Source organism: Ailuropoda melanoleuca, chromosome 5 (assembly GCF_002007445.2).
Source record: "Ailuropoda melanoleuca isolate Jingjing chromosome 5, ASM200744v2, whole genome shotgun sequence".
In the NCBI taxonomy this organism is placed as follows: Eukaryota; Metazoa; Chordata; class Mammalia; order Carnivora; family Ursidae; genus Ailuropoda; species Ailuropoda melanoleuca.
This window is the reverse complement of record NC_048222.1, coordinates 51,869,358-51,896,110: the sequence shown is the minus strand read 5'-3', so window position 1 is coordinate 51,896,110 and position 26,753 is coordinate 51,869,358. Positions and strand designations below refer to the sequence as shown.

The 26,753-nt window shown below is 35.2% G+C and overlaps 1 protein-coding gene across 1 annotated transcript in view; it reads left to right on the top strand.

Annotated features, from left to right (window-relative positions):
• Positions 1–26,099, top strand: part of UNC13C (unc-13 homolog C) — a 586,721-nt gene extending 560,622 nt beyond the window's left edge. Inside the window, exons 32-34 of the mRNA XM_034661708.1 lie at positions 20,649–20,741; positions 22,271–22,430; positions 25,538–26,099. Of these exons, the coding sequence (XP_034517599.1) occupies positions 20,649–20,741; positions 22,271–22,430; positions 25,538–25,823 (539 nt within the window). The 3' untranslated portion in view covers positions 25,824–26,099. The remainder of the gene's footprint in view (positions 1–20,648; positions 20,742–22,270; positions 22,431–25,537) is intronic.
• Positions 26,100–26,753: the final 654 nt, after the last annotated feature.

Genomic DNA, 26,753 nt, shown 5'->3' with positions numbered 1-26,753 from the left:
TTTTTTTTCCCCCGGTTTTTTTTTTTTTTTTTTTTTTTTTTTTTTTTTTTACTACAAAAGATAAGTACATTTATTAAGAAAATATATTCTATTGTTATTTTAGTATTACAACAGAAATTGTGGTCTTCCCACATCACAGATTACATTTCTCTGATTGACCACATGGTTGAATCATCTTGCTTTCAACACAAATTTGAGCAAGGAGCTAAGGCTTAGTTTTATTCAGAATGAGAATATGATAAGACGAACCTTATAAAGTTTTGCAAATGTTCACAAGAGACATTATAATTTGAAAGAGTTTGTTTACAAATTTACGGATGTATGTGTTCCATATTCAGTCAGTAGGTGATATCAAAGGTTGTATGTCACTCAAATATTACCATAGGAATCACCAGAGGATATACTATAGGAATCTTATGAACCATTTGTGGATTCCTCAGGGGAACCTAGGGAGTCAGATTTTGTCATTCTGGAAGCTTTAATTTAAAAAAAAAAAAAAAAAGTAAGCTTTAGCTGCTCAAATGCCTTACCCAGACCCAGAGTTCTGAATGCATATGCTTTTGAGGGGACTGTACCTTAGAAAAAATGTTAGCCAGTAGCATTTTCTTAGCATTTATTATGTGCTAGGCATCCACAAAGTGTTTTACATTGTTCAGTCTTCACAATAACACTTTGAAGTAAATACTATTATTATCCTGTTTTTTCAGATGAAGAACCAAGGATAGAGAGATTGAGGAACTGCTCAAAATAACACCCTAAGTTAGGAGCTGGGTTGTTCTGGAATCTGACTCCAGAAGCTGTGTTTTTGTACTTTCTCTGTATTACATTGCTGAGCCCCTACCAAGTTCATGGCACTGGGGTAAGCATAGGAGTTATACAGAGGAATGTATTAAAGTCCCTTGTCCTTAGAAAGTTTATAGTTTACTGAATTGGAAATACGAGCAGTTTGTATTCAAGTAACTCTAATCAAAGTAAAAACTATTAAGAGCTTTAAAAGAATGATAAATGAAGTTATGTCAGAGGAGAAACTTTCCTGGTAGAGGGGTCAAGGAGGGCTTCATGCAGAACATGGCATTTGACTTCAGCCTCAGATCCTGGATGGTTGGATGGATGGTTGGAATTTTTAGGGCAGCAGTGTTCAGTTTTATGGCAAATTCTGCATTATGTAGGCAACCAGTGGTTGGCTCTGAAAGAGGTCTAATTCTAAAGAGTTTAATACAAAAATGGGAATGAATTTTAAGGGTGCTAGCAAGTCTCAAGTTAGAACCAAGCCGCAGGGCACAGGGATGTACTGGGACATGGAAATTACTAGAAGTCAGTATTTAAACTCCTTCAGAACACAGTCTCTTATCTGTGTTTCTCCATGCACGCTTGCCCTTTATCAGAGTCAGATTTAATGTTTTCTTTCTTAAAAAATAATTTTTAAGTTATACCCAACTGGGGAATTCCTCAACATTGTTTGAACTTACAAAGTTTTTACAGTGATATAGTTGTAAAGAATACAGTTTGGGGGAATTATTTCTGAGGCTTTTTGTTTTGTCCCTGATGGCTTCAGACAAACAGTTGATTTTGTATTTTTATGTGTGTTTACTTCAAAACTTAAAGTCCCCTCAAAAATATGTATTCTCCCTTCATTCTTTAGAAAAAAAAATTTCTTCACTTGTCAGATGAAGTTCAAGGTTTTTGGAAGAAAATAAGCATTACCAAAAAGTAGATGTTTAAATAATTCTGCTTAAATCTAAGGCTTAATAATTCTGCTTAAATCTAAAGCTAAAATCAATGTATTCCAGATATTTGCCTTTACAACTCATTTTTTGCTCTAAATACAAGTTTTTTTACACAAAAAATAAATAGATCATTTTACCCAAATTAAAATGAAAGAATGTAAAGTAATTAATATTTATAAGCACCTAATATGTGTTAGACAGTGAGTTCAGTCAGTGTTACCTCATTTTGTCCTCATAATTTTATTTTAAAAATGTGATTATTTCAGTTCCAGAGATAAACTGAGTCTCAGAGATGGTAAAATGATGGCCAAGGCCACAACTAGTAAATGCCAGAGGTAGGATTCAAACCCAAATCATTCAGATTACAAAAATAGTATCTTCAAATACAGTTATTTATTTTTTTAAAGATTTTATTTATTTGACAGAGAGAGAGAGTACACACAAGCAGGGGGAGTGACAGGTAGAGGGAGAGGGAGAAGCAGACTGCTTACTGAGCCCAGTGCGGGACTCAATCCAGGACCCTGGGATCATGACCTGAGCTGAAGGCAGACACTTAACTGACTGAGCCACCCAGGGGCCCTTCAAATACAGTTATTTAAGAATATATTTTATTCCACTTATCTAAAAGTAGGGGATATAACACACTCATTTCATGGACTGTTTCCTCCCCAACACCTAGCAGAGTGGCAGATTTTATAAATTAATTACCAAATGAATAAATTATTTTTAAAATCTGTGAAGTAACTCAGTTTTTACACATTCCAGATTTCGATGTTCGAAGTCTTATTCAGTATTGTGCAATGATTAATAAGCCAAAAACAAAACAAAAGAAGAAAAGGAATTGCATCGGTGGGGTGTGGGGTCTTTCATTAAGTTCCTTATGTTCACTCTATCTGTTGGGAAGTGGAACCATAAATATTCTCTTATTTCTGTTCTAACAAATGTTATTTATTCTATCCATTACAGTTCCTTCTACACTGCTGCATTACATTAGATTAGACCAGTTCCTGATGAAAAGGTCAGAGCCGTGCATTACCAAGTCCCTTTGCCTTTTCTGCCAAGGAGTTAATTTGTGTACACCCGCCTCCTTCGGAGTAGCTTGCTCCAAAGTGATGGTGAAATTACGTTTTGTATCTCAACACTAGTCTCTATTTCTTTAGTGTTTTGGCCTGCAATAAAGTCTTCTTTATTAAATGAACCCTCAGCCTGTGACCTACTATTGGTATCTGTGGTCATCTCTTGGATCTTTCCATTATCCCTAATGAAACTGATTTCTAGCTTGAGAATATTCTACTGGGTGAGCATTCTTGACTGATTACCCTAAGGAAGTGAGCTCTGTCTTCTGCTGTCATCCAGGTATCTATTACCGGATCACCGCAGACACGGGTCCATCTAGCCATCGATGCATGTTACTAATTTTCCTCTCAACACTGTTCAGTTACTTGCTCACATGCTGCATCCAGCAATTTGTACATGAGATCTGCTTGGCAGGGTAGATAACGTCCTGGTCAAAATGACAGCCGCATCGGTAAAGCATGTACCCTCTCATTGTTAGGGAAAGCACAGGATTCTAAGTCAGTGAACTGAACTCATCATCTTCATTTTCCTACTCTATGTTTTCTTTTATATATGGAAACATTTTAATTAACAAGTGATAGACGCTCACTAAAATCAAATCAGGTACTATGAAAGTGCGTGATAGAAGAGCTAATACGCTTCGCTGATTCCGTCAGTTTATTCTCCCAGACCTTCAGTCATACACATATAAAACTTCTATTTTTCTTTCTTCCCCCCATAATTGGATAACGTGCATACTTTTAGGCTATTTGATTTTTCATACTTATTTTTTCATAACTTATATACAGATTTCTTTCACTCTTTTAGTGTGGATTCATATTTTACCATAAAATATGATTATATTCCCTTTTTTACTTACAAACTATATAGGTTGTATCTAATTTTTGGGCCATTATAAAAATGTTTCCATTACTATCTTTAGTCATACATGTCTTTGTATATTTATGCAAGTATTTCTGTACGACAGATTCACAGAATAGAAATTGAAGATTTCTTCAGTAGAAAAAAGGAAATTGGTAAGTCAAAGGAAATGACTGGTGTAATATTTTAAGAAACAACCACAATAATAGGAAATAAATAGGAAATCTTCTGTATGCCATGTACATTAAGTCCCTTACAGGTGATGATGCATTTAATCTTTGTAACATTTGAATGGGGCAAGTACTACTATTATTTCTGTTTTAAAAATGAGGTAATGAAAGCACAGAGAGACAAAGTAACTTGCCCAAGGTCTCCCAGCTAACACGCAGTAGAGCCTGCATTTAAATGCAGGTAATATGGTCTAGAGACTGAGCTCTTACCTTCTGTGCGCACTGCCTCATAACAATGTTGCATCTCCAAAACTTACTTTCCAGTTGACTTTTTTTTTTACATCAAAAATCCTACCTGGTTTGCCAATAGCAGATATTGTCAAACATTCTAGACAACTACAGTTTTTTTTTTTTAATTTAACATTGAAACTATTTTAATATTGTAACTTCATGATGCAATAAAGTTTGGTAGGAGAGAAAACAGGAATATACGATAAGGCAGAATATTTTCAATTGCCAAAATGGGTGGTGTGAGTAAGAATGCAGAAGTGGCTCCAAATGACAGTGAGTAACAGACTGGAATGACTAGGAAAGCCATGGAGGGCTGGCAGAGTTTGGAGGGGGTCAAGATTTGAATATATGGAATAAAGGCTTGTGAAAAGAGATACTGCTGAGTGTAGTGAGAGAGGAATTTGATTATAATTAATGGAGGTAGAATTTCTAAAGCCAGGAGTTACTTAGGGAATTTGTGATTTCCTGTCAAAGCAACAGGAGCCCTTGGTTTTCAGAGAAGAGTCACAGGATGGAATTTGTAGCTTGAGAAGCTTAGTCCTGCTAAGTTATATAAAATACATGAAAGCAAGGTGATTCTTAGATGCGGTGAGAAGGTCCTAAACTAACAGAGTAGCGTGGTGAAGCAGAGATTGAATCAAGCAAACTATGTGAAGAGTAACAGATGAGATTTAGTTATTAGGATCAGAGAACAAAGCAGAGGGAGAGTCCCATGGGGTTTTCAATGATTTGAGCTTGGATGGCAGGAAGAATGGTGTTACCAAGGTTGGAAAAGGAGAAGCTACCAACTGGAGGAGGTGTGAGAACACCGTAAGTTAACTCTGGAGGAACTTGTAGGAATCCTGAGAGATTCAGCTATTTATAATCTCTATCAAACTCTTCTGTAAAAATATGTGGAGGTATTATTTCAAACATCTATAATCGGGAGTTTAAAATTCCTACTTATTGACAAACTTTGTGTTTTAACCAGTATTAAATCAAACTCCCCTGATAGGAGTTTTAAAACCTTGTTCTAACTAGCTTTATTTTATTTTGCTTATAAAGGTAACATATGCCTGTTAGAAAACAATAGACAATGCAGAACAGTATAAAAAAGGGAAACGATTACTTAGACACTATCAAACTTTTGATAGTCCTCTTACATTTGTTAGAAATACTTCAGGAGCTTACGTATTCTTTCCATATAGCATTTCAACCTAAGTATTTTACATGATATTATCAGCTCTTTATCAATATGTCATACTTATACCAGTCACAGAGATGGTATTTCATAATTTGCTTCTTCCCCAATTACAAAATACTTAAATTTCTCAATTTTCAATTGATATTTTAATCATTTAACATTCCCATGTAAATTCTTTTATGTATTTAGAATTACATTTTGAATAGAATTCCATCATGAAAATACTAAACCCAAAGTGTGAATATCTAGAAAGCAATGTAATACCCAAGTATTTCTCCAACAAAAGTTTGTTCCAACTTCCATTCCCATCAAAAGCAGATTAGAATTTTAGGTTTTTCACAAAATCTATAGCATTTTCCATATTAACTAGTTGAATTTCTCTTTGTGAACTGTCCGGTTATGACCTATATTCAGTTATTTACTGGCATCTTAGAGTTTATCAATTTGTATGATTGCCTGATAAATTAAAGAGAGTAACTCTCTGTACCATTGCTGTAAACATTTTCTCAGTTGATTACTTGCCTGTGATGTCTTTTGACCTACAAATGTTTCCAGTATGTTTTCATCTGTGATTTCTTTAAGTCCAAGGAGTCTTTCCACATGTAAATATCAAATAAAAATTTGTCTATATTGTATTCTCCTTTTAGTTTATCAATTTTAAGTTTTTAATATATCAGAATTTGTCTTTGGTATATGATATATGGTGAGAATGTAAATTAAACCTTTTTCCTCTAACAGTAGCCAGTTATTCCACCAATTATTGAGTCATTTGCCATTCCTACCAATGCCCTTTGCCATTGATATCTCTTTTTTTTTTAGTGATTTTTTTATTATATTATGTTAGTCACCATACAGTACATCCCCGGTTTCTGATGTAAAGTTCGATGATTCATTAGTTGCATATAACACCTAGTGCACCATGCAATACGTGCCCTCCTTACTACCCATCACCAGTCTATCCCATTCCCCCACCCTCCTCCCCTCTGAGGCCCTCAGTTTGTTTCTCATTGATATCTTAATTATACTGGCATTCTGTTTCCAGACCTCTTACCCATTCTGTCTACTTACAGTCCAGAATTAGACCAATTTAATTACTATGGCTTAATAAAATGCTTTAATATTTTATAAGAATAAATTTTCATTTTTCTTTTTAAATGTTTTTAGTTACTTCATTTAATAAGTTGTGATAAGATCTTAGTTCCTTTTAATAAGTTCTGCTTTTAATAAGTTCTTAGTTTCTATTAGAAATGCATTTCCAAATGGGCTTTGGATTCTGTAAAATAATATATATATTTTTTAAAGATTATTTATTTATTTATTTATTTGACAAAGATAGAGACAGCCAGAGAGAGGGAACACAAGCAGGGGGAGTGGGAGAGGAGGAAGCAGGCTCATAGCGGAGGAGCCTGACGTGGGGCTCGATCCCACAACGCCGGGATCACACCCTGAGCCGAAGGCAGATGCTTAATGACTGAGCCACCCAGGCGCCCCTGTAAAATAATATATTTTAAAAGCCTTTGGAATTCTAATTAGAATTGCAGTAAATCTATAACTAAATATGAAAATAAGTGACATCATTAATGTATTTTATCTTAATGTTAGAGACATATTTTTCTCTTATTTATCATTATCCTTTTATGCCTGAATCAGATTTCATGGTTTTATCACATTTTTAATTAGTTTTATTTCAGGATACACACACATAAGGTTTATTTCAGGAGCTATACACACACATATACACACATTTATTTTGCTGCTTTGAGAATGATATATTCATCATTCAAAATCATATAACTATACATTTCTTAAGATTTTTATCTCTCAATTCAAGAAACTCTCTTAAAGAAAATAATTTTTGAATTATGTTAGCTTTTTACAAGCCTAGTGTTGAAAAAAAAATTGTTGCCATTTCTAAAAGCCAAACTATATTTTCTATTTTTTAAATCATTCATATAAATTTTCAGACCATTGTATTTATTCTCATTTTGCTCCCAAAAGGAGGTTTCTAATAATTAACATGTGGGCATGATATTAGTTGTTTTAAAAGGAATATTCTTTATCACATTTAGAAACCATGCCTAAAGTCTGAATTATGTAAATTTTTATCATGAATGGGCACTAAAATTTATCAAATGTTTTTTCAGAATTTATGAGGTAATTTTTTAGTTATATTTATTATGATTATAGTTTAAACAAAGCTTTTCTCGTTAAAATAAACTGTACTTGGTGAAAGCATCATATTTTATCAATATTTCATTTAGCTTTTATAGTTATATGTACAAACTAGATTCGTGGGGTTCTCTTTACAAACTGGCCATGTTAAGTTTTTATCTCAAGGTTATAGACACATAAAATTAATTAGGGAGATTGTGTCCTTCTCAAAAACAGAATTGAAAAAGAAACCTTATAAGCAGAAATTATTTACATAGAAGACATAAGCAAACCTATAAACTATTAGAATAAGACGTTTTAACAAGATTGCTCCTTACAAAATCAACATACAACCTTGACCGCATTCATTTGCACATGAATAGCCAATTAGAATATGAAATTTAAAAAATCATTTAAAATGGCAATAAAAGAATTAAAATAACAACAAGTAAATTTGGCTAATACGTATAAAACCTCTAGGAAAAAAACTGAAATTTTATTGAAGGTAAGACATAAATAAGTGAATAAACGAAGTACGGAATACACGAAGTACCATGCCCATGTACTGAACAACAGTATGGTCAAGGTCGCAAAGAATCTACAAGTTCAACGCAATGCCGATCAAAATCTCAACAGCAGACATAATAAAAAAACCATTTTTATTGCTATATTTTATTGCTTCATTTGCTGTAGCAAAATATTGGAAATAACCTAAATAATCATTAATAGGGGAGTGCATGAATAAATATTGATCTCTTCATAAAATGATACAGGGGTTATAAGTGAATGAACTTACAGCAACATTTATTAAAGCTCTAAAACCATATTGAGTGAAATAAAGCAAGGTATAAAATCATACTCAGAATCATTTATAAATATTTTTAAATATATTAAATAATATATAAGTATAAATGCATAATATTTATGGGTTGATCAATACAAGTATAAACATTTAAGGAATAAGCTCTGAATTCATGGAATGGAGAATGTGACAGGAAGAAGTATTCTTGGGATCTCAACTGTTTCTAAAATACTTTATCTTTTTTAAAAGCTGCAAATCAAAATAGAGATGTAGATCACGATAAAACTCCAAGGTTTTAAAACCAGTTTATCATTTGTAGTTATTCTTTAGAACCTCAAGCTTGCACTTTAGGCATTATTCTCAACCTTTCTTTAAAATTTTGTAACTATGTGTATTTGGTAAAAATTTATTGAGTATCTCCTATGTATTGGGCATTGTGTTAGGCACTAAAGATCTGTGACCAGGGCAAAGAGAATTTCCTCACAGAGCTTATATTTTGGTGGGCAAGACAGACTAGAAGCACGTAAATAATGCAATGCCACATTAAAGACATACTGTAAAAAAAATAATAAAGGTAAAAACTCCATCACAATTTTCCAGCTGTTTTACCAATGAAAGCAATTCCCCAGAGAGACTTGGTAGGCAGTGGTTGTTGACTATTATCATGTTGCTCTCCTTGATTGTTTCTTATATTAATAATTTTCATGTTTTTCCTTTTATGAATCTTCACATAGTGTAAAAACTTCAGGTGAACTTCAGATCTAGTTTTGTAGACTTTCTCTATAATTTTAAATGTTTCTTTCCAGGATTTGCCTTTTTATTCTTCTTTCATTATTGCTTGGGTCTTGTCATTTTATTTTAACTCAATATTGAATAGAACGTGTGCCACTGCTAATACCCACAACCCCAAACTCCCAAAATCCCTATAATTAAGAAACTGCCATGAGCATCTTTAAGCTACTACAAAGCACGTTTTACACTCCATAATCATCTATTCACAGAATTATTTTTAACTATTCAAATTCATGATTTTCCTGCAAAGATGGCCACTTGTCTCTGTAGCTATTATATTACAAGAAGAGAATATTTCTGTGGATTAGACACCAGGCATTTAGTTTGGTAAGGAAAATCTCCATTGAGTATGCCCATAATTTCATTATTTCTCCACTGATTCACTAACCCAATATTCCAACATTAGAACCAAGAGAACAAACCTTTCAAAGTTACATTCCCATTACAGAGTTCATCCCTTCCTAATATCTGACCTCCTGTTCGATCCACACATCATCTAAACTTCTGTTCTTCCACTGCTTTACGGAGCTTCTTTGTTGTGTCAGACAGAGATAGGTGCTGAGAATATAAAACAAAGACATGCCTTCCCTCATAAACTCAAATCTTATAAGGACTATGTAGCCATTTGATACCCACTTGATAGTTACAATATATTCTCATATTTAAATGGTACCAATGCTCATTGCCATGCCTTATGCAACACAACTTCTCCAGTCTTCTCTGAAAAAAAAAATTATATCTATACTTATATCTAGATATATCTATCTTGAATTTTTGGAATTTGCTTTCTGTTTCTTTCACAGATGAGAAACGACTTGGCTAGACTTAAAACTCTAGGATCATAGACTCTCTCCCTCATAATTTTGTAGGCATTGTTCCATTTCCTTCTGAATCTTATTTTGTGAGGAAAAATATAGACCAGCTGAAATTTTTTTGTTGCTTTTCTTCTTGGATGTATTTCTTCTTCCTCTTCTTCCTCCTTTCTTCCTTTTCTTCATCCTCTTTACTCCCCTTCTCCTTTCTTTTTTTCCTCACCTAGGTATGCATGGTTATGTTTTGTGCCTTATTAATTTTTCCAAAACAAACTGAATTCTTTAAAAATTCAGATTTTTTAGCTCAAGAAATTTCCTTGTATTATACATTTTATTAGGACTCCATTTTTTATTCTCATTTCTTCAGCAACATCATTTCTAGCAATAGGCTTTCTCCTTTGAGTCCTTGAGATATTGTTATCCTTTTCTTGTGCTATAGATTTTGTTTTACAGAAGCCCCTTATTTACTCATCCTCAAAGATGATTATCTCTTCAGATAATACATTGAGGTAAATCAGTAAGAGAAACAGTTACTTCTCAACAGTCTTTGGTGACTGGTATATCCAACCATTTGAAGCAAGGGGTGCACAGCCCATAGCCTGACTTCACTCAACTAAACTAGCTAGGCCCCTACTACTGTGTTTACTAACTTCAATGACTAACAAGAAGAAAAAACATGTTCTGAAACCCTCAACCCTCAAAATGCATCATGCCCTAGTCCCTTCCTACCAATAATGAGTTACCTGGTATGAACACACACTGCCATATGGAGGTAATCCATCTCTTCCTTTTCTCTCCTAGGTACCGTGTTTGTTAGTAATCGCGGCGCATGAATAGACTTTAGAAGAGAGATGTTGACAGGTGAAACAGTTACTGACTGACTACATTAGAAAGAGATCTCAGGTACTAGTCAGCATTCAAAGTCAGGCTTGAAGTTGAAAATTTTCTGATTTTTTTTTAACTGAGTTCCAAGTAGGAAAAACAGCAGTGACTGGCCATATTCACACCTATCAACTTCCCCCATTTTTTTTTTTTTGATGGTCTGTCCCATCAGGTGGATTTCAAAAGACCTTTTCAGAGGCAAGCTAGTTTGTTGGTTGAAAGAGACCTCAACTAAAATAAGGAGACCTACCACTGATACTGCTCAGCTAGCTTTTAAGACATTCAGCTTCCAATCCCTTATCTCTAAAAAGAGATTTGTCAAATAGTTTCCAAGGCTCTGTTTAGTTCTAACATCCTTTCATTTTAAAAACTATTTATATTTTTCAATCCTAAAATATTTCAAGATAACTAAACTTTCCAAAAGAATTCTAAAAGGATACCCAACTAGCACAGTGACTTAATTCAAAGATTTGACACATCTCAAATCTTATTAATCACTGATGAATTTCGCAGCACCATACTGCAGCATGCTATAGCCATGAAAACTCACTGATGCACAGCAGCAATATAAGATATTTCATCAGTAATGTGTATATATACAATGGACTGTTCACTCAGCCATCAAAAATAATGAAATCTTGTATTTGCAACACTGTGGATGGAACTAGAGTGTATTGTGCTAATAAGCAAAATAAGTCGGAGAAAGACAAATATCATTTGATTCCACTTATATGTGGAATTTAAGATAAAAACAGAGAGGGAGGCAAACCATAAGAGACTCTTAAAAGGACAAACTGAGGTTTGCTGGAGGGGAGGAGGGGGGTGGGGAATGCATTAAATGTGAGATGGGCATTAAGGAAGGTACTTGTTGAGATGAGCACTGGGTATTATATGTGGGTGAGAACCACCATATTCTACTCCTGAAGCCAATACTACACTATATGTTAACTAATTTGAATTAAAAAAAAAATTGCAAGAGAAAAAAGATTTTAATCAGTAGTAACTTTAAGGATAAAGCACAGAAATCTAAGAAACCATATTGTTCCAGGAAGCAAACTAATTTAAAAATATATTTGAATGATAACTGTGGAATTTAATAGGTAAAATACTGTGGAGTTTAATATAAAAAGTTGCAAATACAAGCTAAATGTTATCACATAAAAACACATAATCTTAAGATATCCAGATGCTGTCTGTATAGTTATGGTGTTTATCTTTGGTTTCACATCTTTCTGCATTTTAGCTTAGCAAGATTTTAAATGCCATAAAACAAAACAAAACACCAAGACAGAGTTTGCTTTTTCCTCTTTGATGTGTAAAAGGGTGGGGGCTGGGAGAAAAGAAGTATTTAATGAATATCACACCACGGTATATACTGTACCCTCTAAACCAGAGATCTTTTCTATGCCTTGATAGAATGTTATATTCCTTCCAAAGTTTGGGTCAATTACTGAAAATGTATCCTAGTTTCTACTTTCAACGTTGTAACATATCTCAGAGTTCCTTAAATGTAAAGATTTTCCTCCAATGTCACTTCCACTAGGACATCATCTTCTTCCTCATCATTGCGAGTTAAGTTCACTTTCACTGAGTTCCCCAGCTGCTTTAACCTTTCCATTGGTGGTAGTGTAAACATTCCCAATTCAGTAATCTTGTCAATTAACTCATTTACATTCTATGCAAATTTCAGTCCAGCCTTACCACTTTTTATTTCTTTGCTGCACTTTTTTATCTTTGCTGGTCAGTTTCCTCTTTTGATTGTCCATGTTTGTAAAATGTCACATGGGTTCATCACTGGGAAATAAGGCAGCAACACAACTACACACTTTGCTGTGTGTGTAAACTGAACAGGTGAACACCAGCAGACTTTGAAAGAAGCAATGTAATTGATCACTGATGACATATCTTTTATGTTGTGATTTGTAGACTGAAAAACTAGCAGCCAAGTTTGTACTTTATGCAATGATACACATTGACTACACCATGGTACCTGAAATCTGAACCTGTTTGTTGGGACAGGGGTGTTATTTTACTCAACTATGGGAGCTGAAATCTGGGCATACCACACCATGTAAAGTGAGGAGTGCTTGCACATTCAATCAATGAATTGTTCCTTTAGTATCTATCAACATAACATCATAAGTTTATTATATAATTGGCAATAAAATGTATGCATTATTAATATAAGTTTCTTGCCATTATGGAATATAGTTAGGAAGAAAAAAAATCTGCATAATTAACTACAGTACCAGGCACTGCATAGCTGCTAGGGGGTGGTATGAATACCTGGCCACGAAAGTAGGACCTGGAGTCTTCAAGTTACAATCATGAATAGCATGACTATTAAAGCAATAATGGTAATGATAAACACTTTTAAACTACTACCTAACTCCACCTGTTTAGGGTTGTGACACATTAAGTCCGTTCTCAAGCCTATGTTTGACTTGATTGAGCAGCAAATTTCACATTTTGTGTTAGCAAGGGAAATGTGTATTTGTAGAGTCTAGTCAATATTTCTACCCAGGCAGTTTCACAGAAGTGTTCATTCACTGCTGAGTACATAAGTGTGATTTCTAATGTTTTTCTCTTCCCAGTGCAACTGTCTGTATCTCTTTAGGGAACACACATACACAGGACAGCAGGCACATGTACAAGACTGCAGAAAAGCAATTTGTAAAGGGGAAAACTTGTATCTGTGCATTTAAACAGTACCTTTTAAAAGGTTTTAGGCAAATCTCATAAGCTGTTACTTGTTTTAAAATGGTATAAAATTTTTCCTCCAAAATAAAAGCAGCAAACAGAAATCCAGGCTTCCTAATTAGAGCTTTACTTTTCCTACCATAACAATCTCTCAAATCCTGTAACAACACAATTAAAGACTTTAAATTAACTTGGTGATTAGAAACTCAAATGAAGAAAGGACACCTCCTGGTGAGTGTCCTGGTGGAAGTCTTTTCTCAATTATGAACACATTCAATCAATAACTTGCCTGACCATCATTTCATGATGTTTACCCTGGGCAGAAAACAGCCACTGCTATATCACCGCTCATAGAATACATACAAGACAATCCATACAAGTTTTAACCACAAACCCAAGCCTTGAGCAGCCTCTGGTCCTTAGGGAAACAATGACAATTATGCAAACTGGATGCATGCGTTTTCACTGTCGCTTAGAGGCCTTTTCCCATCAACTGCGATTTCAACAATAGTTACAAAAACAAACAAAAAACTCATTTCACCAGGTTCTTGGTTAACAAATGGTTTTACATTATAAAGTACGAGTTTTCCCTATTAGACATTTGCAGACTCTAAAAATTTGCCATCACTATTCTACGCAACCCAGAAAGTCTTAGTGAAGGAAGTAGATTCCTAAGGTTGTTGGGCAGAGCGTCAATCATCCCGGACTTACCTTCTTACAGATCTAGATAACCATAATGTCCATATTTTTCCGTAAATTTTATATGTGGGCATTATGCATGAATCTTCAAGGAATTTAATAACTTTGAATATCCCCTTCGAAAGAATTGCATTATCATAATAAACTTGGAAGCATTTCTGAGCAGCTGTTAAATGCAAGGCTCAAAATATTCTATGTATTTTTAAATCAACCCTTCTTAGCCTCACCACAGTGCTGCCAGGTAGGTGGTTTTATCCCCACTTTAAAAATAAGAAAATGAAAGTTCATGGAGTTTTAATTATCTGTTAATGAGTGACTGAGACCATCTGCATAATCAAAGCAGTATGATTCCATTGCCCAGGATTTTTAGTATTTGAAGAAATCAAGAATATAATTGCAGATTATTTATAGGATTAAAAAAAAAAGAAAGTATTTTTATAGTAGAGGTGTTTGGACAGGGCTTCATAGGATGACAGAAAGGATGCTCCCAACATGTGGTTTGTCTTGGTGAAAACGTGAAGAAAGTTTTCAAGAATTAGGCTAATGTGAACATGGACCCACAACATGGATGAAGTAAAAGGTCATCAGAAGCATCTTAGGAAAGTGCTGGGTTTTAGGACTTGATTCATGGTACAGTGAGATGCAAGTGTCTTTCCAGAAGAGCATGAAGTGATGAAAATGATCCATCTTTTACTCAAATGAGAGGAATTATTTCTAGAAATAAATCCAACTATGCCACTTCGCAGAAGCTCTGGGAAAATGTCTAAACACTTCTAAATGGCATTAAGGTACCGAGATTTTCTTAAAGGTTTCCTCTTGCTACTGCCTCATCTGTGTTCCATTCATACTAACTACTTGCAGTTTCCAGGATACACCACTCTGTCTGATGCATGTGTGCTCGTGCTATTTCCTTGACTTCCTTTGTCTAACAGATGAGCTCCAACTCAGCCTTCAGGAGCCTCCTTAAGGATTTTCTCCTCTGTGAAATCCTTAGCAATATTCGTTGCTAAGAAATTAATGTCTGTATTTTAAGCCCTGCTCTTCCCCCCAAAAACCGTCTCATTGTTCCACAGAAGAGTATTGGGAAAATACTAGAAGCATTTTTATTAAAGTTATGAGCAAACCAAAAACATTAACTCTGTTAACCAAAGTCCCAACAGGTGTCAGATGGAACACCCCAATTAAGTTTATTTGGAAAGGATTTAATAAACTATGTAGAAAGGTATAGGCAGGGGTTATAAAGAAACCAGAAGAAATAGTGAACTATTGAACTACTCATTGCGTTAACAGTAACAAGGAGGAGGAAGCAACTAGAACCTGGAAAAATATTGTCACCTAGTGAGGGCTGCTTGAAGGAAATTATGAAGTTTGGTTGCAGGATTTAGTCAGCACAAGGTGAGGCCACAGGAAGGAGACTAAAGAAATAAATATATGACATGAGTCTCTTCCCTCCTTCTAATCCTTTGCCAGGGCTTCCCTTTGGCCAGACCCAAATAGACACTAGAGTACAGAAGACACCACTGAAATTGTCAGACAGCCTCTGAGGGCAGAAGGTAGAGTGGAGAAGGGTGGAAAATGAATCTGGAGAGCCAAATGGAGGATAACAAGTACATCTACTTTAAATACTATCATGTAATAAAGAAGTACAAGCCAATCAACTTAGCCAAGGCAAAATGAGGTATAAAACTTGGAAAGGAAAAGTGAAATGTTTCATTGATTAAAGAGAATTAATTAAAGATTATTGATTATATATGTGCAACACTCAAAAGAATTAAGTACAAATCTTTCATTAAAAAATTCAGTTGGTGGGAGCATCTGGGTGGCTCAGTTGGTTAAGCATCAGACTCTCGATTTTGATTCAGGTCTTGATCTCAGGGTCTTCGGTGTGGAGCCTGCTTAAGAGTCTCTCTCTCCCTCTCCCTCTGCCCCAACCCCTCCTTTCTCTCTCTCACGCACTCAAAGAAAAAAAAAAAAGAAAATTCAGTTGGTTGGATAAAAAAATTAATACACAATCATCACTAGCCTTCCTTTTATCAATATAATGGAAGAAGTGGTCCCATTTAAAATTGGATAAGATAAAATACCTAGGAATAAGCTTTTAAAAACATGCAACACTCTGGGCTGGCTGGGCAGTCAGTTAAGCATCAGACTCATGGTCATGAGATCAAGCCCCATGTTGGGCTCTGCTTCCAGCAAGGAATCTACTTGAGATTCTCTCGCCCTCTCCTTCTGTCTCTTCCACTCATGTTTGTTCTCTCTCTCTCTCTTTCCCTAAAATAAATATATTTTTTAAAAAAGCCTCTAAAAAATATGTAACATTCATACAAAGAAAATGTACACAAAAAAAGACTTGAATAATAGGAAGACATATTTTATTCTTGAATAGGAAGACTTCATTTCATAAGGATATCACCAACTTAGAGATGACATAAAACTGTCTTACTTTCCCAAAAAAGTTCTCACCTTTGCTTGTGAGCCCCACTTTCTACTGCATGGATGCCTCCTTTATTGATATCACAGTTCAGGTCTGTATCCTATTAGTTATTTGCACATAAGAAAATTATTCAGATTTTTAAGACCTATTCCAGCTTACATTAAACTTTAATCACTTATTAGAGTCAGAGCTCTCCTTATCTCCCCACAAGCAGGTGAAAATAGTGTTGCTAGCAGAAGTGATAGGAGAAGGAAGGCGTGGGTTTCTCTCATCTGTACCTTTCTTCTTCCCTCTGGTGGTAGTTACTGTGTTGTGGAGGAGAAAGGAAGGAGAGGGAAAGACAATGACTATTTCAATTTAAGTGATGATATTTGTAGTCGTCTACTTAAGGGTCATTGTCTATTTGGCTAATGCTAAGGGCTGTTCCTGTTCATTGTCTTTGCGGAAGCAGGAGTTCACTAGAAATGGCTGGTGTGAGACTCATTTCCAAATAGATCCTCAGGGCATTAATGGACTCGTCTAAGGATCCAGACTTGCCCTCTTATTCCTGATGTACCTCACCTGTTTCATCATGCCACGTTCCTCTCAGGTACATGCATCTTTGCCCCATCTGTGACAATCCCTGATAAGGCTATAGCCCACGACCACATCTTCCCTTTCTTGTCCCCAGTTCTGGCACTTAGAGCCCATTCAGGAACCATTTCTCATAGTTCCTGGCAGCCATAAGGAGGTAGTCCTGGCATACTCTGTGGCTGGTTGTCCCTCATTTGACTCATGTCATACTGTCTGCTAGGAAGGAACCAATTCAAAACTGAAATCACCATTTTGCTTCCAAGGATTAGGAGTATTTCTCTGGGAGTTTTCTTCCCTCTACCTCAGATAAAACCAACAACCAACCAACCAACCAACCAACCAAAACAAACAACCATTTTCTATCCTCCCCTCTTTCTATCTTTCAAACCTTTTATTATCAAATGACTGAGATGGGCAGGGTGGGGGGATCCTTTTGGTAAACTGGCTCTCATCAGGTCTTGTTGAAAGCTTCTGGCCCAAATCAGTGATCCTCTTAAGGTAGAAACTGGGTCTCTTAGGGACTTTTATTTTCATCTTTGGTTATTAGCCATTCATTCCTTCATTTATATATTTTTTAAAAATAAGATTCTTGTTAGTCTCATATATTACATATAAATTGTTAAGATCTCCATGGGACAGCTCATGGATTGGAAAAACAAATATTATTAAAATATTCATATTACCAAAAGTAATCTACAGATTGAATGCAATGCCTATCAAAATACCAATAGCATTTTTCACAGAACTAGAACAAATAATCCTTAAATTTGTATGGAACCACAAAAGACTCCAAATAGCCAAAGTAATCTTGAAAAAGAACAAAACTGGAGGTATCACAATCCCAGATTTCAAGATATCCTACAAAGCAGTAGTAATCAAAACAGTATGACACTGGCATCAAAATAGATATATAAATCAATGAGACAGAATAGAAAACCCAAAAATAAACCCGCAATTATATGGTCAAAGCTATTGGGAAAACTGGACAGCAACATGCCAAAGAATGAAACTGGACCACTTTCTTACAACATACACAAAAATGAACTCAAAATGGATTAAAGACCTAAATATGAGACCTGAGGCTATAAAAACCCTAGAAAAGAGTACAGGTAGTAATTTCTGTGATACTGACCATAGCAATATTTTTTTTTCCAAATATGTCTCCTGAGGCAAGGGAAGCAAAGAAAAAATAAACTATTGGGACTATATAATAATAAAAAGCTTCTTTGCAGTGAGGAAACAACCAACAAAATGCAAAGGCAACCTATTGAATGGGAGAAGATATTTGCAAATGACATATCTGATAATGGGTTAGTATCCAAAATATATAAAGAACTTACACAAGTCACCACAAAAAAACAAAATAATCCAATTAAAAAATGGACAGAAGACATGAACAGACATTCCTCCAAAAAATATATACCGATGGCCAACAGACACATGGAAATATGCTCAACATCACTCGTCATCAGGGAAATGCAAATCAAAACCACAATGAGCTATCACCTCATACCTGTCAGAGTCGCTAAAATTAAAAACATAAGAAGCAACAAGTGTAGGTGAGGATGTAGAGAAAAAGGAACCCTCTTAACTATTGGTGGGAATGCAAACTGCGGCAGCCACTCTGGAAAACAGTATGGAGATTCCTCAAAAAGCTAAAAACAGAACTACTTTATGATACAGCAATCATACTACTGGGTATTTACCCAAAAAATATGAAAACAGTAATTCAAAGGGATAGATGCACCCCAATGTTTACAGCAGCATCACTTACAATAGCCAAGTTATGAAAGAAGTCCAAGTGTCCATCTACTGATGAGTGGATGAAGAAGATGTGGTGTGTATACACACATGCACGTGCGCACACACACACATGCACACACACACACACGGAATATTACTTAGCCATAAGAAAGAATGAGATCTTGCCATTTGCAACATGAATGGATCTAGAGGGTATAATGTTAAGTGAAATAAGTCAGTCAGAGAAAGGCAAACACCATATAATTTTACTCATATGAGGAATTAGAAAACAAATGAACAAAAAAAAAATAGATACAAACTGAAAAATCAACTTTTAACTACAGAGAACAAAGTGATGGATAGCAGAGAGGAGGAGGGGGGATGGGCGAAACAGGTGAAAGGGATGAAGAGTACTTATGATGAGCACTGAGTAGCGTCACAGTATTGTTGAAGCACTGTATTATATACCTGAAACTAATGTTAATGTTAACTATACTGGAATTTAAAAAAAAAAATTTAAATAAGAATCTGCTTTAAAAAATCTCTATGGGACAAAAATTAAAGTTCCACCTACTTTGACAAGTAAATTTCACTTACAGAAATTATACTATGAACTTGTAAATATGAATAAGTATTCATTATAGTTTGTTTATGGTAGCAAAAGATCAGAAACCAAAATATGGTTAAATAAATTATGGTATATTCGCATAATGGAATAAAAGCCAAACATTATTTTTAATGACTTTAATGTCTTAAATATTTCCATGTTTTAATTATTTGTAAACATTTCAGTGATTCATTTTCATGCAACTACTCATTGAACATTTACTTTGTAGTTAGTGCTGTGCTATTCCAGGCTATCTTAAAGAACAAGGGATAGCTTTATACATATTGAAATGGAATGATCTTCACAGTGCAGTTTTAGATGAAAAGATAAAGGTAAGTTTAAGGACAATTAGAACATATGTCCTATTTGTGGAAAAAATACGTATGTTCATAGATGTTAATACATGTGTGTGTAGTAAGAGGTTGCTGTTATTATCCCCATTTTACAAAAAGAAAACAGACTTGAGAATATGGCAAAATCTGATCAGAGAACTAGTAGAGGTATAACAATGACTTGAATTTAAATTTATCTGACCCCCAAATCACAGGCACTTTCCAATACAGCATGTTAACCCTTGACTAAATTTCACCAGGGGAGAATGGAGTACACATGTTTAGGCCATCAGGTCTTGCAAATACACATTATAGAACTTACCATGCTGTACTGCAGCAATGTGTTCGTAGGCTGGTCTCTCCTGGCCTACTGTGGGCTTCGTGAAAACAGATGTTCTACGGAGCCATCTTTGTGGCCCCAGTGCTTTGGTAGGGCACGTTGTAGAAAAGCTCTTTTAGGCACGAAAGGCAATAACACATCTTTGTACATAAGCAATGAACAGAGCTTACTCGTGGCCTAGTAAGGCAACTGCAAGTTCTTCTAACCACAGTACTACTATCAGGGTGTCTTATGGTATCTGAGAACCATATGAAATTTTAGCTCAGGGGTCTAAATATGATTATACCAAAGCCTCAAACCTGCATAGCAAATTTAATTTAGTGAACATTTATCAATACCTATTATGTGCTATTAACGAAAAGAACCATTCATTTCCATGAACTCACTTTAAAATCCCTTATGCAGAAAATGTACATGTCAATTATTAAAGTAACCTAAAAGTTTGAGTCAGTAAATGTGTGCTTATTTGCAGGTCGCCCCTCCAAAGATTCAGTGGGTCAGATATCTGTTCATGTGGACATCACTGCTACCCCGGGAACTGGAGAGCATAAAGTCACTGTAAAAGGTATACATCGAGTCCAGATAGACCAAGCAGCCTAGTAGACCTTAACCTTTGCAATAATATAGAAAATGTATTTTTTTCTTAGCTCTGTTTTTAAAAATATTTAATGACTGTAGGGCATGCTCATAATTTTTTCATGAAACCAGAACTTTTGATCTAAAACTGAAAAAAATCAATGGCACAGATATTTAGCCTATATTATCTGAAGTATCTAAATGATTTAAATACATTGGAGATTACATTTCAAAACAATATACATTGGACATTTTCTCTTGTTGATGCTAGGTTATACATTGAACATTAGTACTATGGTTGGCTCCATAACTTGTCAAATTTTATGTTAGGTCAGTACCTTCTTACTATTCACATTATCTACCTATTTACTTCTTTTTTCTATGCAATTTTCAACAACAGGCGTGCTTTTTTTTTAAGGACTGGTTCAATCTTTTGGTTTTAGATTGCAAAAATACAATCTGAATGCTGGGGTCATTTTGAAGGTGATATTTAATGGTTAATTTTGCTCAAGGGAATCATATTCTATTTTATATTATCATAGACTTAGTCACAATATCCACTTCATTAAAAACTGTGGCCTTCTAACACATTTTAAAATTGCATTGCCTAATGTATGTTTGCGTTATAAAAGTAACACAGTTATAGTCTATAATAGATTATGTACAGTGGTGGTAAGTGGCATGCCTACACTTGCCAGTATCTTTAAATAATTTTCAAAAAATTTTGACACTACACATCAAATGACCAAAGTTTTGTGAACTTCTACAATAACTATGTTAATTATATATTTTTAGCATTTTCAAAGGATGAGCAAAAGTATACATATAAGAATGTACATTTAAGAATTATGATGCCTGAAATTAGGAATCAGTCATAACATAGGAATAAGTGATAAGCTAAATATAGGATAGAATATCCATATAGAATATTTGCAATTAGAAAATATATAATGAATTAGAAAGATATCCATAATAGACTTTAAAAATGTAACTACTTATAAGACTATAATACATTAATCCCATTCTGTATATAAAGTAAAATTGAAAGCATACATACTAAAATATTAAGTCGTTGCCCCTTACTGATAAAATTATAGATTTTATCTTAATCTATTTTCTATTTTCTGTATATTTTCTAGGTGTTTCATGATGAACATATCTTCATTTTTGATATTAAAAACATCACATTTTTACTTAAACCAGAGAAAAGATAACTTTTCATTAGTAACAAATGTCATTTCAATTATAGCTAACTTTTCACCACACCAGTGCCACATAGCTAAGAGCCGAAAGCCCAATCAAGTGTGCATTCCAGAGAGTAAATTGCTTTTTCTTCAAGGATATAAATATATATTTATCAATGGGGTTAGGGTGCTATCAAGAGCAAATTATGGCTTCATACATCATTTTTTTAAAAAATTAACTCTAAAAAAAAAATTCTAAGGACCAAAAGACAGGCTAAGATTCCACACATTTGTTTGCTAACACTTTGCATTCCTTTCCCTTTGTGGTTTTTAGTGATTGCTATTAATGACCTAAACTGGCAGACCACTGCAATGTTCCGGCCCTTTGTGGAAGTTTGTATTCTGGGACCTAACCTAGGAGACAAAAAGAGAAAACAAGGCACGAAGACAAAAAGCAACACATGGTCACCAAAGTACAATGAAACATTTCAATTGTGAGTCATGACCCAACTCACCTACTCAACCAGGCAGTAGCCGTTATACAGCTTAAACCTATTGAGGGGTTCAGGGTGGGAATGGCACTGGGCTTTGCTAAGGAAAGCAAAACCTATAGGTTGATGCATTCCTGTTCATCCCTGATCCCAGCAAATTAAGACAGCTATGTTTTTAGTTCCCTTCCATTGCTCAATAGCAGTTCAGTAACCCCCATGCATCAAGCACTATTGTAGGAATTTGGTATATATAACAGGTCTCTGCTCTCAGGGAAGTTACTTTCTAGAAATGAGGAACGTCACTGATGAAAAGCATCAAAATCACAAATAAGCAAAAATTGATCATAGGATAGTATTATACAGAGAATTAAAACAGGCTGATGTAATAGATTGGTTGATTGGCTGCTTAGATTGGGTGTTCAGAAAAGTCTCTCTGAGTGTGCGACTTTTAAATCGAAACCTGAGGGGAAGAAGAACCAGTCATGCAAACAAGATGGTGGAGAGCATCTCAGGCCAAACATCATGGCTGGCACAGAAACTAAGGCAGGAGCACACCTGGCATGTTTAAGAATCAGTATTCAGTGGGCAAGGGAGTGAGATGAAATGAGTGTGAAGAAGTGGCCAGAGTACAGGTGCATGGGACTTGCAGTCAGGGTAAAGGAGACTAGGTGACATTCTAAGTTCAGTTGGAGGCCTTGAAGCATTTTTAGATCAGAGCATGTATGATCTGATTTATATCTTTAAGTGATTCTTGTGTTTGCTATATTTAAAAAAATGATAGGAAAACAAGAGCAAACATGTAAAGAAGAAGACTATTGCAGTAGTCCAGGCAAGAGTTAATACTGACTCACAGATGATAGTAGGGAAATGGGAGTAAGTAGTAGAGAGATGGAAAGAAGTGGAAAGATTCTGGTTATGTGCTGGAAGTAGATTCCGTAGAACTTGCAGTCTACTGGAGGTAGCTCATGAAAGAAAGACTATATAAGTTAGGTTTCCGAAAACACTTACTTTAGGGTATTTCATCAAGACAGACTTATTTACAAAGGAATTTACTAGGATGTGAGAATTGAAGGACCAAAAGCAATAGTGATGTAAATTGGGGCTAATAGTGCTCAGGGTATTCCCCCTACTGTGCATGTGGGAGAGGAAGATTAGATACTAAAACTGGGGGAAAAAACTTCATGTGTCATCAGCCACCTCAAAGAGAGCAGTGGCCTTCCATGCAGGCAAACAGTACCCTAGAGGCAGCATCACACCCAAGGGGCCAGGGAAATAGACTCTGACCTCATCCTCATCATTACTTCTGATTTCCTGAAGGGGCTCCCTTTTGGCCAAAACCAACTGGAAGCCACAGTATAAAGAAACTCTACTGATACAGTCCTAACAGGTCAGCATTCTATTAAGTACAAGGGGAAGGATAGAAAGTTGAGGCAAATGGAAGTTATCTGGCAATGAATGAAATCAAAGATGACCTCTAGGTGTTGGGCATAAGCAATTGGGTAGTGATCTTCTGAGATGGGAGAATTGGGACAAGAGATGAGATCAAAGATTGCTTTAAATATATTAATTTGGAGATGCCTAAGGTACATTCCAGAAGGGATATCAAATATATAGTTGGATCTAATTTGAGAATTATCTGCACAGAGATATAATTGCATAAATCTAGATGAGTTGACCCAGGGATAGAAAAGAGAGGAGGACCCAGGACCAAGCCTTTGGGGGTTTACACATGCACACGTGCTTAGCTTACCGCAACAGTTTCTCACTGGCTCGGTTCATTGTTTGTTTCGCATTCTTAGTTTCCCAAACACTTTTCAGCACACTAACTTCTGAATAGTAAAGTCTGTTACCACTCATTAAAACTTAACCATCCTACCACAGCCCTTAAAATGGCTGTAACAGATTAATCATATTCATAATCCCTGCTAATAAACCAGCTCATAAGATTCCATGTATCTACTCCTCTAAATTACACAAAAAAACCTCGATGTAGTTAAAATGTCTTCTAAAAGTTTCTAGGAATTACTTGAATCATGCAAAATTCAGATATAACACTGTGAGGTACTAAAATCATCCATGATTCTGGGAGAAGGCAGCATTTTGATGCATTTTAATTCACAAGAAGCTCTGGCTCCCATCAGATTTTGCTCTCCTGTTCTTACCCATCAGGCTTCCATTTTCTTTCACATTATTTCAGGTTGTTTCTAAAATAAGTACACACTTATCAGAGTTGCCCAGAAACAAAAGTGTGACTCTGCAAAATGTTTGATCTAAAAAGTCACTTAGAAAAGAAGGGGATTTGGAAGGTTGCATTGCTGCATTCCTTAGAAAGTCAAGGAGATCTGAGGATGAAGTAAAATAAGGGACAGGGGAGGATTATTCTCAGGGTATTACCTTTCAGCCTTCTTCATTCTGCTCAGCTCTGCATTGCCAAGTTGTTATTAGCAGCGGCCACCCTCAGCCCCACACTTGACAGGTGTCTGTTGCCATCGGAAAGAACTGGCATTGAAGCACCACACTCTGCTGGAACCGATTTACCCTGGAGATTTGTATCTAATTTGGCATCTTGTGAATAGTCTTGTTGTCTGTGTTAGCTTGAAAGTCTGTTGTGTATTCCCCTGAAAAAAAGGCTCCTAGATATAATAGCATATCCAGGAGTCTGAGGTAAAGAAAAGAGAATGTAATAATTGATGTTGAAATGGCATAGAAATTCTTGCAAGATCTACCCCTTTCTTTGATCTAGCCCCCACGATCCCTACAACCCCATCCTACCCCTATATCAGTGGGAAGACTACACCTCCAAGAATTAAGTATATTTTAATTAATGTTTCTATTAATATGTTTACTATCAAGACAGTAAAGCATATTCAGATTGATTTCCTATTTCTATCGAGGCAAAGAAGTTTTTAAGTTAGATTGCTAAGTAATACCTATGTGAAAACAATTTAAAATGGAAATGATATTTGTATCCAAGTTAAAATACATGATACTCCATTTTGCCAAATAATATGCTGAGGAATGGAGAAAATTTTTAACAGTATTTTAGAACAATATTGATCCCTAGGTGATGTCCAGGTTTTGCTCAGAATTCTTATTTTTCATCCACACAGCATTCTGGGTAATGAAAACCGGCCAGGGGCCTATGAACTTCATCTCTCAGTTAAAGATTACTGCTTTGCCAGAGAAGATCGAATTATTGGAATGACGGTAATTCAACTACAGAACATAGCAGAAAAGGGAAGCTATGGGTCATGGTATCCCCTTCTGAAAAATGTCTCCATGGATGAAACTGGTTTGACTATCCTTAGAATACTCTCTCAGAGGACCAGCGATGACGTGGCTAAAGAATTTGTAAGACTGAAATCTGAAACGAGATCTGCTGAAGAGAGCGCTTGAAACAAATACTGCAAGATATCATCTTTGAGAATCCATAACTCTCACTGACTGCTGCATGCATGTGCAAATACATGGGAATGTTTAGTTCACTACGTTTCAGTGTTTGCCAGTACTCAAGTACAATGTCTACAAAGTATGTGGAAAACCTGCTGAACTTTTATACCAATTCTGGTCTTTGGGAAATAAATGTTCCATGAAGTGCCAAAATCATGATGTAAAGTGAAATATCCAGAATATCTTTTAAAATGTTTCATTTCATTACCAACTTCTCATCCTTTAAACATACTAAAAAAACAAACAAACAAACAAAAAAACTCATGTTTTTCAGTTTGTCCATTGTCTTTGTTAAATTGGCTTATATCGCCCATAGATCAGAAAGCATCCATTACCAAATTCTGTTTTATTTAGACTTACCCCATGTAGATGTCATACAAATAACTTTTTCTATCATAGCTAGAAATACAGTCACTTCTAGAAAGTGTTTGTAATTTTATAGTTGCCGATCTATTGTGATGATTTTTGCATACAAATTAAAATAGAAAAGGTGGGAAATATTTTATGCCGACCAGTTTCCAACCTTTCTGAAATATCACTGTGAAGAAATGCTATTAAAGCAAACTTATACAAAGCAACGCTAAATAGAGTTTGTTAACAATGTTTGATATATTGACAAAACTTTGTTCTTTAAAACTGCCAAGGTCACGTCACATTTGTTAAAAAAAAAAAAAGAAAAGAAAAGAAAAAAAAAGGTAAGTTGATACATTTACCATCTAGCATTATGTCTTGGCTTTACCAAATGTCATTCTTTAGAAAGCCATAGGATTAAGGGTTTAGAGATGCAATGGAAGGTTTGTTTCTTCAAATTACCTATAATTAGTAACTATACTGTTAGTGTTTTCCCTCTGACAGTTATGACTATCTCCTATTTAC